This window comes from Melospiza melodia, chromosome 28, assembly GCF_035770615.1.
Source record: "Melospiza melodia melodia isolate bMelMel2 chromosome 28, bMelMel2.pri, whole genome shotgun sequence".
Classification (NCBI taxonomy): Eukaryota; Metazoa; Chordata; class Aves; order Passeriformes; family Passerellidae; genus Melospiza; species Melospiza melodia.
This window is the reverse complement of record NC_086221.1, coordinates 3,515,308-3,528,590: the sequence shown is the minus strand read 5'-3', so window position 1 is coordinate 3,528,590 and position 13,283 is coordinate 3,515,308. Positions and strand designations below refer to the sequence as shown.

General features: G+C 55.0%; 1 protein-coding gene across 4 annotated transcripts in view; it reads left to right on the top strand.

Annotated features, from left to right (window-relative positions):
• The window catches only part of KIF21B (kinesin family member 21B), a 57,731-nt gene that overhangs the window by 23,632 nt on the left and 20,816 nt on the right, over positions 1 to 13,283 (top strand). For all 4 annotated transcript variants that reach the window (XR_010030840.1, XR_010030839.1, XM_063178217.1 and 1 more), the window contains exons 8-22: positions 184 to 379; positions 2,925 to 3,114; positions 3,220 to 3,283; positions 4,821 to 5,045; positions 5,704 to 5,785; positions 6,232 to 6,349; positions 7,315 to 7,506; positions 8,075 to 8,274; positions 8,411 to 8,518; positions 8,992 to 9,060; positions 9,815 to 10,044; positions 10,881 to 11,028; positions 11,122 to 11,316; positions 12,504 to 12,605; positions 12,709 to 12,874. Coding sequence is in view for 2 of the 4 variants with exons in the window: in XM_063178217.1 (XP_063034287.1) it covers positions 184 to 379; positions 2,925 to 3,114; positions 3,220 to 3,283; positions 4,821 to 5,045; positions 5,704 to 5,785; positions 6,232 to 6,349; positions 7,315 to 7,506; positions 8,075 to 8,274; positions 8,411 to 8,518; positions 8,992 to 9,060; positions 9,815 to 10,044; positions 10,881 to 11,028; positions 11,122 to 11,316; positions 12,504 to 12,605; positions 12,709 to 12,874 (2,285 nt within the window). In the remaining 2 variants the exon portion in view is untranslated. The remainder of the gene's footprint in view (positions 1 to 183; positions 380 to 2,924; positions 3,115 to 3,219; positions 3,284 to 4,820; positions 5,046 to 5,703; positions 5,786 to 6,231; positions 6,350 to 7,314; positions 7,507 to 8,074; positions 8,275 to 8,410; positions 8,519 to 8,991; positions 9,061 to 9,814; positions 10,045 to 10,880; positions 11,029 to 11,121; positions 11,317 to 12,503; positions 12,606 to 12,708; positions 12,875 to 13,283) is intronic.

Genomic DNA, 13,283 nt, shown 5'->3' with positions numbered 1-13,283 from the left:
GTCTTGTGGCTGCTCTGGTTCTGGGAGGGATGGACCCAGTCCATGCCTTGTTTTCAAACCCAGAAAGGCCCAGGATGGGCTCCCATCCAGGACGGGTGTCTGGGGGCACGTGGTCTGTGCTGAGTCCTGGGGTTTGCTGAGCTGTGCAGGGACTGTCTTTCACCCTGCCCTTGCATCCCCAAGCCAAACCATCATGATTGCCTGCGTGAGCCCCTCCGACCGGGATTTCATGGAGACCCTGAACACGCTCAAGTACGCCAACCGTGCTCGCAACATCAAGAACAAGGTGGTGGTGAACCAGGACAAGACGAGCCAGCAGATCAGCGCCCTGCGTGCCGAGATCGCCCGGCTGCAGATGGAGCTCATGGAGTACAAGGCAGTGAGTGGGGCCAGGTCCTGCTGTCCCCAGCAAGGGAAGCACTGCAGCCAGCTGTTCACTGCCCCCCAGTGGGATGGGGTGTCCTTGCTGAGAGCAGGTTTGCCCCAAGCAGGCTGCACAGGCTGGATAGCTCAGTCCTCTATGGGACAGACTGCCCTGAAACCTGAGCAGCTCTCAGTCACTGGCAGCATTAGCAAGCATAAGGGATATCAGCTCTTTAATGATTATCAGCTCTTTGAGTTCAGCTCTTTTGCTTGCTAAGGCACCGCTGGCAGATGCAGAGAGAGGAGAAGGCTGCTCTGGAGTTCCACAGCGATGTCTTTATTGGGGGTCTGTGAAGGGTTCCAGCAATGGCTCTTCTAACCAGAATGGGCTAAACCAGCCATTATATAATAGCCCATTGTACCCAGGAAGGGAAGCACTGCAGCCAGCTGTTCACTGCCCCTCAGTGGGATGGGGTGTCCTTGCTGAGAGCAGGTTTGCCCCCGAGCAGGCTGCACGGGCTGGATAGCTCAGTCCTCTATGGGACAGACTGCCCAAAACCCAAGCAGCTCTCAGCTACTGGCTACCTTTAGCAAGCATAAGGGATATCAGCTCTTTAGTGATTATCAGCTCTTTGAGTTCAGCTCTTTTGCTTGCTAAGGCACCTCAGGCCAGCAGATGTAGAGAGAGAAGGCTGCTCTGGAGTTCCACAGCGATGTCTTTATTGGGGGTCTGTGAAGGGTTCCAGTGATGGCTCTTCTGACCAATTTTGGATCCCCCTATACCCATTATATAGGGTATAGGGGTATCCAGAATTGTCCAATAGCAGGGGTTAAGGAAAAGTGACCTATGGGGTTACAGAGATAAGCTGGGGTCCAAAAGGTGGAAGACAAGGGCTTGCCATGACTTGGCATTTCCTATCTTTAGGCCTCTGCTCTCCACGGGGCCCTGTGACTGTGTTCACAGGGGTCTGAGGATGAGGGAAGAGATGAGGCTCTGACTCCAAGTTTCAGAAGGCTTGATTTATTATTTTATGATATATATTATATAAAAACTATACTAAAAGAATAGAAGAAAGGATTTGATCAAAAGGCTAGCTAAGAATAGAAAAAGAAAGAATGATAACAAAAGCTTGTGGCTTGCACTCTCTGTCCGAGCCAGCTGACTGTGATTGGCCATTAATTAGAAACAACTACACGAGACCAATCACAGATTTACTTGTTGCATTCTACAGCAGCAGATAATAATTGTTTACATTTTGTTCTTGAGGCTTCTCAGCTTCTCAAGAGGAGAAATCCTAAAAAAAAGATTTTTCATAAAAGATGTCTGTGACAGGGCCCTTGCAAGCCCATGGCCTGCTACAATGGGGGAGAGAACTGGGAGAGTAACAGTGAGAAAACTCCTTGGTTTAGATACAGTTTAAGAAGTAAAGCAAAGCAAGGAATTCATTCCCCGTGTCCCATCACAGGGAGATGTTCAGCCATGCCCAGCCCAGCAGTGCTCTGTCAAGTGTAACAGTGACTTGGGGCAACACTCCAGGCATCCCCTGTTTCTTCTTCCCTCCCCCAGCTTTATATGCTGAGCATGACATCCTGTGGTTTGGGATATCCCTGTGGTTAGTAAGGAACCACAGCTGTCCTGGCTGTGTCCCCCCAGCTCCTTGTGCACCCCTGGCCCAGCGCTGGTGGGTCAGAGTGAGGGGCAGAACAGCTCCTGACTCAGCAGAGCTGAATCATCCCTGTGGGATCAGTGCTGTGCTCAGCACAGATCCCAAACACAGCACCACACAAAAGCTGCTGTGAGGAAAATGAACTCCACCAAAGGCAAACCCAGCTGATGGAGCAGCCCTGGTGAGAGGGCAGAGACAGGTGCAGAAAGGCCCCTCCTTGTGTTTGAGTTGGGGCAGGTTTAGTGGGACAGACCCATCCCCTGCCCCCTAGGAGAAACTGCTAGGAGGAGTCAGGAGGCTTAAGAAACAGGAGCTCAGCTTAGGACCTTGGCCAGGTTTTGGGGGTGGTAAGGCAGGGAGAATCCCTGAAGCCTCTCTCACCCTCTGCATGTTCAGCTCAGGCTTTCCTGGTTCCTGCTCTCTGGGTGGGGCTGCCCCCAGGGGTGCAGTGGTGGTTCTGTGTGTCCCAGGTGTCTCTGTGTGTGTCCCAGGTGTGTCTCTGGGTGTCCCAGGTGTGTCTCTGTGTGCCCCAGGTGTGTCTCTGTGTGTCCCAGGTGTCTCTGTGTGTCCCAGGTGGGTCTGTGTGTCCCAGATGTGTCTCAGTGTGTCCCAGGTGGGTCTGTGTGTCCCAGGTGTGTCTCTGTGTGTCCAGGTGTGTCTCTGTGTGTCCCAGGTGGGTCTGTGTGTCCCAGGTGTGTCTCTGTGTGTCCCAGGTGTGTCTCTGTGTGTCCCTGGTGTGTCTCTGTGTGTCCTAGGTGTGTCCGTGTGTCCCAGGTGTGGGTCTGTGTGTCCCAGCTGGGTCTCTGTGTGTCCCAGGTGTGTCTCTGTGTGTCCCAGTGGGTCTCTGTGTCCCAGCCTGCCCTGCCCTGAGGGGCTGCCCTCCTGTGCCCCCAGGGCAAGCGTGTGATCGGGGAGGATGGCACGGAGGGCTACAGCGACCTGTTCCGGGAGAACGCCATGCTGCAGAAGGAGAACAGCGCGCTGCGCATGCGCGTCAAGGCCATGCAGGAGGCCATCGACGCCATCAACAGCAGGGTCACCTACCTCATGAGCCAGGAGGCCAACATGATGCTGGCCAAAGCAGGTGGGGCTGGGCTGTGCATGGCGTGGGGGGCCAGCCCAGGCAGCAGCTGGGCCGGGGGCCGGGGGACAGCAGGGAGTGCCTCTCACCAGTGCCCGTGCGCTGCAGGTGACGGCAACGAAGCCATCGGCACCCTGATCCAGAACTACATCCGGGAGATTGAGGAGCTGAGGTGAGCGAGCACACTGCTGGGGGTCTGGGCTCCTGGGGGCAGGGGCTGGGGATGAGGGCTCACACAGCTCAGTGCTGTGTGAATGAAGCCATCAGCACCCTGATCCAGAACTACACCTGGGAGATTGAGGAGCTGAGGTGAGCGAGCACACTGCTGGGGTTCTGGGCTCCTGGGGCCAGGGGCTCACACAGCTCAGTGCTGTATGAACAAAGCCATCAGCACCCTGATCCAGAACTACACCTGGGAGATTGAGGAGCTGAGGTGAGCAGGCACACTGCTGGGGGTTCTGGGCTCCTGGGGCCAGGGGCTCACACAGCTCAGTGCTGTGTGATTTCCACTGCTGCTATGCAGGGTTGAAGGAGGCCCAGCCTTGGTGGCAAGCAGTGCTTTGGCTGTTGTTGTCTTTGGTATGGGCATTGATGGTGAGGCAGAGTGGAAATTTTCCAGGGTAGAAATCTATTTTGATTTAGGTGGAAGGTACATCATTAAGTGTGTAGCTTGTTGTGTAGTCTGGCTGCAAAAAGCCTAGGCTCAGAGAAACTGCTTCAGTGAAAGACAGAGATAAGAGGGGGGCAGACAGAGAGTGATAGAGAGAGACAGAGACTGCTGTGAGAGCAAGTCAACTCGACTTAAGAATTCTTTCTGATAAAGAAGAACTACCAGCAAATGTACACAAAATTAGTAAAAATTAATATATATAAACCTATATAAATATATATATATATATTGTGAAATTGTATGCATATGTATCTGAGAGAGGGATAAAAAGGGACCTGAAGTTCCCAGAGGTATACATGTCATTTTGAGGGGAACAATTCCCACATGCGTCCAGCGCTGTAATAAACATCCCAGCTTTACAACTTTCACAAAAGTTGTAGAGTTTTTATTATCTCCGCAAAACAATGGAGGGATAAGTTCTATTTGAAGTGCCTGGGGTCTTCCAGGGACTGCTGCCTCCCAAAGGTGGGTCCATGCCAGTCTCCTGTTAATCCTGCTACCCTGTCTGGCAGCATTATGGCTTTCTGACCCATCAGTAGATGGAATGGCTTAGTAGTGACTCTGTCCCTGGCTGACACCATCCAAGCACATCATGTTCAGTCTGTAGAAGACTCTGGGGAGACCCTAGAGCCCCTTCCACTGCCTAAAGGAGGCTATAAGTAAGAAGGAGAGAGCTGTTATTTATTTTTTTTTTTTAGTGTGGACAGGTAGCAATAGGACAAGGGAAAATGGCTTTAAACTAAAAGTGGAGAGATTTAAATCAGAAGTTAGGAAGAAATTCTTCCCTGTGATGTTGGTGAGGCAGTGGCACAGTTTGCCCAAAGGAGCTGTGGTTATTCCATATCTGCAAGTCTATGGAGCTTGGAGCAACCTGGTCTAGTGGAAGGCATCCCTGCCCCTTCCATAGCAGGAATGTGGAATGAAATAAGGCTTAAGGTCCCTTCCAGCCCAAACCACTCTGTGATTCTAAACCCAGAAAAGACCCCCTGTAGGGCCAGTGGGATGGCCCCTGTTGGACTGTGCTGCTTGCACTCCCCAGGACGAAGCTGCTGGAGAGCGAGTCCATGAACGAGTCCCTGCGGCGCAGCCTCTCGCGGGTCTCTGCACGGGGCCCGTTCCCTGTGGGCTCCTCACCGGGCCCGGGCCTGGCTGGGATCTGCAGCCCCGCAGCCACCCTGGACACCGAGGCCTCCGACGTGCTCCGACGGGCCAAGCAGGACCTGGAGCGCCTCAAGAAGAAGGAGCGGCGGCAGCAGAGGAAGAGGTGAGGGGAAGGGGGAGGCTGAGTGCTGGTCTGTCCCTGTGGGGTTGGGTCTCCTCTGCTACAGCCAGAGCCCACACACCTGCATTCCCTTCCCTTCCCTTCCCTTCCCTTCCCTTCCCTTCCCTTCCCTTCCCTTCCCTTCCCTTCCCTTCCCTTCCCTTCCCTTCCCTTCCCTTCCCTTCCCTTCCCTTCCCTTCCCTTCCCTTCCCTTCCCTTCCCTTCCCTTCCCTTCCCTTCCCTTCCCTTCCCTTCCCTTCCCTTCCCTTCCCTTCCCTTCCCTTCCCTTCCCTTCCCTTCCCTTCCCTAACCTTCCCTTCCCTTCCCTAACCTTCCCTTCCCTAACCTTCCCTAACCTTCCCTTCCCTTCCCTTCCCTTCCCTTCCCTTCCCTTCCCTTCCCTTCCCTTCCCTTCCCTTCCCTTCCCTTCCCTTCCCTTCCTTCCCTTCCCTTCCCTTCCCTTCCTTCCCTTCCCTTCCCTTCCCTTCCCTTCCCTTCCCGCCCTGTCCTGCCCTTGGTCTCCTGTTCCCCATCATGTAATTCCAGAGGCTGTTTTTCCCCAAAGGGTCCAAAAGCAGCAGGGAGGGGAGGGTGGCCCAGCAGAAGCTGTTTCTGGCCTCTCTCATGCTGGGACTCACCAGCCCCCCTCTGTTCCCCCCAGCCCAGAGAAGGAGGCGTTTAAGAAGAGGCAGAAACTGCAGCAGGACAATGGGGAGGAGACGGATGAGAACGAGGTGGAAGAGGTGAGTGGGCATTGTGTTCACGCTGTGGGGGTGTCTGGGTGGTGAGCACTGAAAGTGCCATCCGTGGGACAGGGAGCAAGCTCAGGCTGGAAGAATCACTCTGCTGAGGGCTCCATGCTGGAGCAGGGCAGAAGCTGGGTACTCCCCACTCAGCCTGGATGTAGAATGAGGAGTCCATGTTTTTGGGGGCTTGGATTTAATCAGCATAGATGAAGAGGGGTCAGCTAGGAAGGGGTGGATGGGTCAAATTGCTGTTCCTCTCAACAGGATGTGCTGGGGGTCCAGAAATGGTGCTGCTGCCCCTGGGCATGCTGTGTGGGAGGCTGAGTCCCACTTGGGGGCCTGTGGCCCTTTGCTGTAGGGTGAGCTCAGGTTTGGAGGAGGGAGAAGCTGTGGGGAGAAGGACAGACCATCCTGCTGGCTGAGATTAGGCACTCATCTCTTAGGAGGAGGAAGAACAGGATGAGAGTGGCTGTGAGGAAGAGGATGGGCGCGAGGATGAAGATGAGGACTCAGCCAGTGAAGAGAGCCTGGTGGACTCGGACTCGGATGCAGAGGAGAAGGGTAAAGTGGAGATCTGTGTGCAGCCATGGGCATGGAGGGCACTTGCTCGCATCTCTGGCAGTGAGCTCTGCTCTTGGGGAGGCAGAGCTCACCATGCCCCAGCCATGCCTGCTCTGTGGGACTTGGGGAGCCCCAGGGCTGCTGCAGTGCTGCTTCAGTGCTGCTGCTCCCCAGCAGTGGGGGTTCCCATCAGCTCCTCTGCCCTTTCTGTGTGCTGTGTGTCTCGGTTTGGAAAGACAGGAGTCTGCTAAGGAAGGCAGGAGCCTCACCTGAAATGGAGAATGTAAACCCTCCCCACCCCTCTGAATTGCTGTAAATTTTAAATTAAGGGGCTCTCAGGCAAAAATATGGGAGCAGGAAATAACAGTTCTTTAATAGGGAAGGAAAGAAAAAGGATAAAATAAACAATGCAGTACACTAAACCAACACTGCCAGAGTCAGAACCCAGCCTGACACCCTGTGGGTCAGGCTGTTGGCAGCAGTCCCATTGGAATTGTGGCTCAGCCCTCCTGCAGTGTCAGGGCTGGTTCTGCTGGAGCAGGGATCCTGGAGATCTCTGGTGCAGTCTCTGCCTCTGAAGATCCAGGGGAAGAGGCAGCTGCTGTTCCTCTGGGAAATCCAGTGGAGAAGCTGTGCTGGTGTCTCAAAACCTCTGGATTATATCCGGGTAGGAATGCTTGGCTCCTCCCTCTGGGCTCCCATCTCCCAATGGGATGCTGTAGTCCTTATCAGCCATGCAGTGACATTCAATAGCTGTTATCAGCAGATGTTCCCTCCCTAGGGAGGTGTGATTGTGATCACTCAGAGAGAGAGATAAAGCAAACTGCCCACTGACAAAAGATAATGTGCCATACAGATGGTAATTGAAAACATCTTACATTGCAATTTTCAACACTGTGAGTCAGTGGGGCCATGCAAGTGATGCTCCCCGTGCCTCCCAGCCTGACTTTCTCCTCTGCCTCCAGCTGTGAATTTCCAGGCCGACCTGGCAGATCTGACCTGTGAGATTGAGATCAAGCAGAAGCTGATTGATGAGCTGGAGAACAGCCAGCGGCGGCTGCAGACCCTCAAGCACCAGTATGAGGAGAAGCTGATCTTGCTGCAGAACAAGATTCGGGACACGCAGCTGGAGCGGGACCGGGTCCTGCAGAACCTCAGTGAGAGCTGCCTCACCCTCGGGATCCCATTCCCAGACCCCAGTTCCAGCTCAAGCCCAGCTAACTCTAAGTCAAAGCATCCACCTCTTGCTCTGGTAGAGCTTTGCCATCCACCTGCCTCTCCTTGAATCCCTGGCACCCCCCAAGACTCTGCTTGTCTTGCTATGGGAGCAGCATCAGTGAGCTGCACAGCTCTGCACCCTGCTGGTGCTGCAGGAGGGTGGCAAAGCCTCTTCCAGCCTTGAGCACCACCTCGTGAGCTGGGGGGACTCCTGGGAAAACTGAGGGATAAAAGAGCCAGTGGTGTGGCTGATCTGCAGGCTAAAATAGGGCAGGGTCAGCCCTGTGTGTGGCTGTGTGTCCCAGTCTGCAGCTCTGCTCAGGCCAGCCCTGTATCTCCACTCTCTGCTGAGCTCTTCCAGCAGATATTCCCAGACAGACCCCAGTTCCTGGTGGGTGAGGGGGCTCTGATGGGACAGGGAGGGATGCAGTGCTGGGTGCCTCCAGGCAGGTCTGTGGGTACAGGGGGGTCCCGGGGTGCATTGTGAGCTCTCTCCCCACCCACCAGGCACCATGGAGTGCTACACCGAGGAGAAAGCCAACAAGATCAAGGCAGACTACGAGAAGCGACTGAAGGAGATGAACAGGGACCTACAGAAGCTGCAGGCAGCCCAGAAGGAGCACGCTCGCCTGCTCAAGAACCAGAGCCGCTACGAGCGGGAGCTGCGCAAGCTGCAGGCGGAGGTGGCCGAGATGAAGAAGGCAAAGGTACCTGGATGTGCCGGGGCGGGGAGGGATCCCGGCCAAGCCTGGAGCAGCGTTTTGCACTCTGGTGGCAGTGCAGAGCGCTGTGTGCTGGGTGTGGGGTGCCCCGGGGCGGTGGCACAGCGGCCCCTCCTTGCAGGTGGCGCTGATGAAGCAGATGCGGGAGGAGCAGCAGCGGCGCCGCCTGGCCGAGACCAAGAGGAACCGGGAGATCGCGCAGCTCAAGAAGGAGCAGCGCCGGCAGGAGGTGAGAGGCCGGCTTGCCATGTGTGCAGGAGGCATGGAGAGGGGATGCTTCAGAAGCAGGGGGAAGGACCACAAGGATCCCCAACTCCCTGCTCTGGGTTATCAGCCTTTTTGGAGGTGTCTTGGGCTGCCAAAAGCCTCTGCACTCTGCCTCAAGATTGTGACTGGTCTGGCTGGGGAGGGGGTGTTTGTCCTGCTCTGGCACTCCAGGAGCTCACAGACAGCTTGGTGAAGCCTCACTGGAGGTCCTAGCAGAGCACAGCTGGATGAATGGCTCCCAAAGGATTCCCACTGCTCCTGTTGGTGTTATGGGAGATGCTGTGGGAGGGGGGAATGTGCAGCCAGAGTCAGCTCAAGGCTGGGAGCTTGCTCGGTGTTAGAATCAGGAGTGAGACTGTGCCAAAGGGAGCACTGGCACTGCGACCACATCTGGGCTGGACCTCAGGGGTGTCTTTTTCTTTCTCACTCCTGCAGTTCCAGATCAGGGCTCTGGAATCTCAGAAGCGACAGCAGGAAATTGTGCTGCGGAGGAAAACGCAGGAGGTGAGGAAAGGGGGTTTCCTCCACATAGCCCCCAGCTTCCATGGGGGTCTGGGTCTAGTGCTTGGCTCAGAGAAATCCCATCTTTCAGACAGGGCTGGCTTTGGGAATGGGGTCCCCAAAAGGCAGGGAGAGATTTTATGGCTCAGGAACCAGGTGGGAAATGGATGTAGGCAGCAGCAGAGTTCCCCATCCCGAGCAGCAGAGCCTGGTGGCAGGGGTGGGCTATGAGGGAGGAGAGGGAGCCCCATGAGGCATAAATATCGCTGGGCTTTGCTGCTCTCAGACCTGTGGGGCCTGGGGGTGATACCAATGTGTTTAGGCTGGGTGAGGCTGCCCAGCTGACACCATTTGCTGTTCCTTTGAGGGAGTCCCCCCTAAGCTGTGTGTTCCCTGGTAGTAGCAGGCAGGCAAGGAGACTCCAGATGCCTTCTGGGGGTGCTGATTAGGTGAGGGTTTATTGGGGGTCCCACCCCTGGGAGCAGCAGGGTTTCTGAGGGAGAAGGGGGGAAAGGGGGAGAGAGGAGAGAGAGGGAGAGCCTAGGGGGAAAAGAGCCAAGAGAGAGCCTGGTCTCCCTCGCACAGGTTAATAGCAGGCATGGAATAAGCCTTGGGTCAATGGGATTACAGATCCATGACATTTCAGGGGAGGATCACAGGCTTGGAACAAACCCTACATTTTCCAGGGGTGAGACTGAGCATACATTGAACTAAAATGCAACACCACAGACCCTCTCCTCTGTCCTCCCTGGGGCAGGTGTCAGCGCTGCGCCGTCTGGCCAAGCCCATGTCCGACAGGGTGGCGGGCAGGACGGGCCCCAAGCCCCCCATGCTGGACTCGGGGGCCGAGGTCTCGGCCAGCACCACCTCCTCCGAGCCCGAGAGCGGCGCTCGCTCCGTCTCCAGCATCGTGCGCCAGTGGAACAGGAAAATCAACAACTTCCTGGGAGACTCCTCGGCCTCCATCAACGGGGCTCGGCCTGCCAGGTCAGGGCAGGGGCTGGGTGGTCGGGGGTGAGACATCCCAGGGATCCTGTGCCTGGCTTTTGATGGGTGGTGGAGATTGAAGGATGGCTTAGTGTCCACTCGAGCCATACTAAATCACTGATCCTGTGATAAGCTGTGCTGGCAGAGTGTGACTGTCACCTGCGTTTGAGCTCAAAGCTGGCCCTCCATGAGGATTAAATGTTGTGGCACAAACCCTACTGGACTCATCTCTTGTCCCGCTTTGCTAAGAGGAAAAGTTGGGTGATATATGGTTTCCTCAAGCCAGGTCTTATGAGCTCTTGGAGATCTATATCACACCCAGGATAGCTCAGCTACCTTAGAAGGCATAAAATCACCAGGATGGCTTCTGTGGTAGTGTTGGAAACAGAAAAGTTTTAATAAAAGGCAAAATAACAAAATTCTTTACAGAGAAAAACCAAGCCAGGTGGAAGAGGTTCTTGCTCCTGGTAAAACACCTCACAAAAGCGATTCATTTCTTTCTTCTCTTCATTTTCTAAAAAATTGCTTAGGCAAAACTTTTTGGCTCCTGTCTAATTGGCTATCCTTAAGTTTGAGGTGAAGTCCCCCAAGTTCTATGAGGTGTCTTTTTACCTAATCAAAGAAGAAACTTCTGAGCTTTTTTCCTTTTTAAAGAGACAAAGGATAATTTTGTCACTCCTTCAACAGAGAGCACATTCCTACAGTTGAGCAATGCAGAAACAGCACAGGTGCATCCTCTGTTTCTGGCCAGCCAGATCCCGGATCCTGGGGCAAGCCTGGCTCTCCAGCACGGTGTGGCCATCTGCCCAAATGCCTCTTCTTCCCTCTGGCTGTAGGAAGAAGTTCCCCAAGAAGGGGTCGAGCCAGACCTTCAGCAAAGCTGCCCGCCTCAAGTGGCAGTCGCTGGAGCGGCGCATCTTCGACATTGTCATGCAGAGAATGACCATTGTCAACCTCGAGGCAGACATGGAGAGGCTCATCAAGGTGGCTGTGGCACTGGGGACAGAGGGGGCTGGGTGGTGGCTGCAGGACAGGGAGGTGGCCATGTGGACAGTGCTAATTCCCCTTTTCCCCCAGAAACGTGAGGAGCTGTCGCTGCTGCAGGAGGCATTGCTGGGCAAGCGGGCAAAGCTGCAGGCAGAGAGCCCCAAGGAGCAGAAGGGTCTACAAGAGCTGAACGAGGAGATTGAGGTGCTGGGGGCCAACATTGACTACATCAACGACAGCATTTCAGACTGCCAGGCCACCATCATGCAGATTGAGGAGACTAAGGTGGGCAGCAGGACTGGGAATGGCTGGAAGGGAGGAAATGAGAGCATCCCTCTGTGGAAAGAGCATCCTTGGGCACAGCCAGCTGGGGCTGGGCTCTGCTCAGAGGACCCAGAGTCCTGTGAGCTGTCACTCTTGGTGGGGCTTCACCCACACAGTCACTCTCATTAGATGATTAATTATAGAGAGGACTTCTGGCAGGTCCTTGCATGTCCATGGACATGCTGGTGTCCTGCTGCCCTGGAATTGTAGGGAGACTGCAGCCCCCATTTGCCCACGGGGCTGGTGGTCACTTGTACCATGGTTGTTGCTTCATGCACTGGAAACATTCCTGGAGGACTGACTGGCTTTTTCCCAGAAACCAGAAACCATCTAGGTTTTGTGTCCAGTTGTGATACTGGCCATGCCACTGGGCAGCTCCCAACTCCCCTCAATGCCTGCAGCCTGAAATGGAGGCTGTGTGCTGTCCCTGGCTTGTCCCCAGCTGTCACCTTGATTGCAGGGAAGAAGGGCTGCTGTTAATTCATGCCAGGCTTTGGACTGTGGATTTGGGTGAGCCTGGTGTCTGTTCATGGTCTAGTTTTGTGCTGGAACCAGAATTTCCTTAGCAGTGCATAAACCCTTCAGCACTGGACAGTCCCATGGCTGGATCTGCCCAGTTGTGATGGTGTTCACAGGGGTCTTAGGATGAGGGAAGAGATGAGGATCTGACTCCATGTTACAGAAGGCTTGATTTATTATTTTATGATATATATTACATTAAAACTATACTAAAACGAATAGAAGGAAAAGTTTCATCTCAGAAGGCTAGCTAAGAATAGAAAAAGAAAGAATGATAACAAAGGCAGCTCAGACTCTCTGTCCAAGCCAGCTCTGCTGTGATTGGCCATTAATTACAAACAAGCACATGAGACCAATCACAGATGCACCTGTTGCATTCCACAGCAACAGATAATCAATGTTTACATTTTGTTCCTGAGGCCTCTCAGCCTCTTAGGAAGAAAAAATCCAAGAAAAGGATTTTCATAAAAAGATGTCTGCAACACCCAGTAGCCACTGGGCAGACTGGGGAGGGTGAGGGTTGGACTGGGCAGTGCTTGGAGGGTGATGGAAGTGCTGTGCTTGCCATGGAGGCCCATCCAGCAGCAAAGCTACCCTGCTGATCCAGCCCTTGTCCCTGTGTGTTTCAGGAGGAGCTGGACTCCACGGACACCTCGGTGGTGATCAGCTCCTGCTCCCTGGCCGAAGCCCGGCTGCTGCTGGACAACTTCCTGAAAGCCTCCATTGACAAGGTGTGGGGCTGGCAGGGCTGTGCATGTGTGACAGGGCTTCTTCCTGGGTGCCAGGTGTTCCTGGTGGCCAGGACCTTGCTGAGTGCCAGCATTGCCTGTGCAGGGGCTGCAGGTGGCCCAGAAGGAGGCGCAGATCCGGCTGCTGGAGGGGCGCCTGCGGCAGACAGACGTGGCCAACTCCTCGCAGAACCACGCCCTGCTGGATGCCCTGAGGGAGAAGGCTGAGTCCCACCCCGAGCTGCAGGCGCTGATCCACAACGTCCAGCAAGGTGGGGCCTGAGGCAGGGGCAGCTTCAGGCCAGGTGTGCTGCTGTGGGCTGGGTGCCCACCTGGACTGGGCCTGCAGAAAGCACCTGGAGGTGGCTGGGACCCTGCCCAAAGGCCGTGTTGGGTGGGGGTGTGTGCCCTGGCCATGGACAAGGACAGGGTTATCCCTCATGCCCTTCTGGCCATGGATAACAGGGACAAGGGCTGGGTCACTCCCCATGGCCATGGATCACAGGGACAGGGTCACCCCCCACACCATTCTGGCCATGGATAACAGGGACAAGGACTGAGTCACTCCCTACACCTTCCTGCCCATGGATGACAGGACAAGGACTGGGTTATCCCTCATGGCTTCCTGAGATAACCCCTCTGCTGCAGGGTTTGGGGTAGCTGGTGACAGTGGTGTCCCCT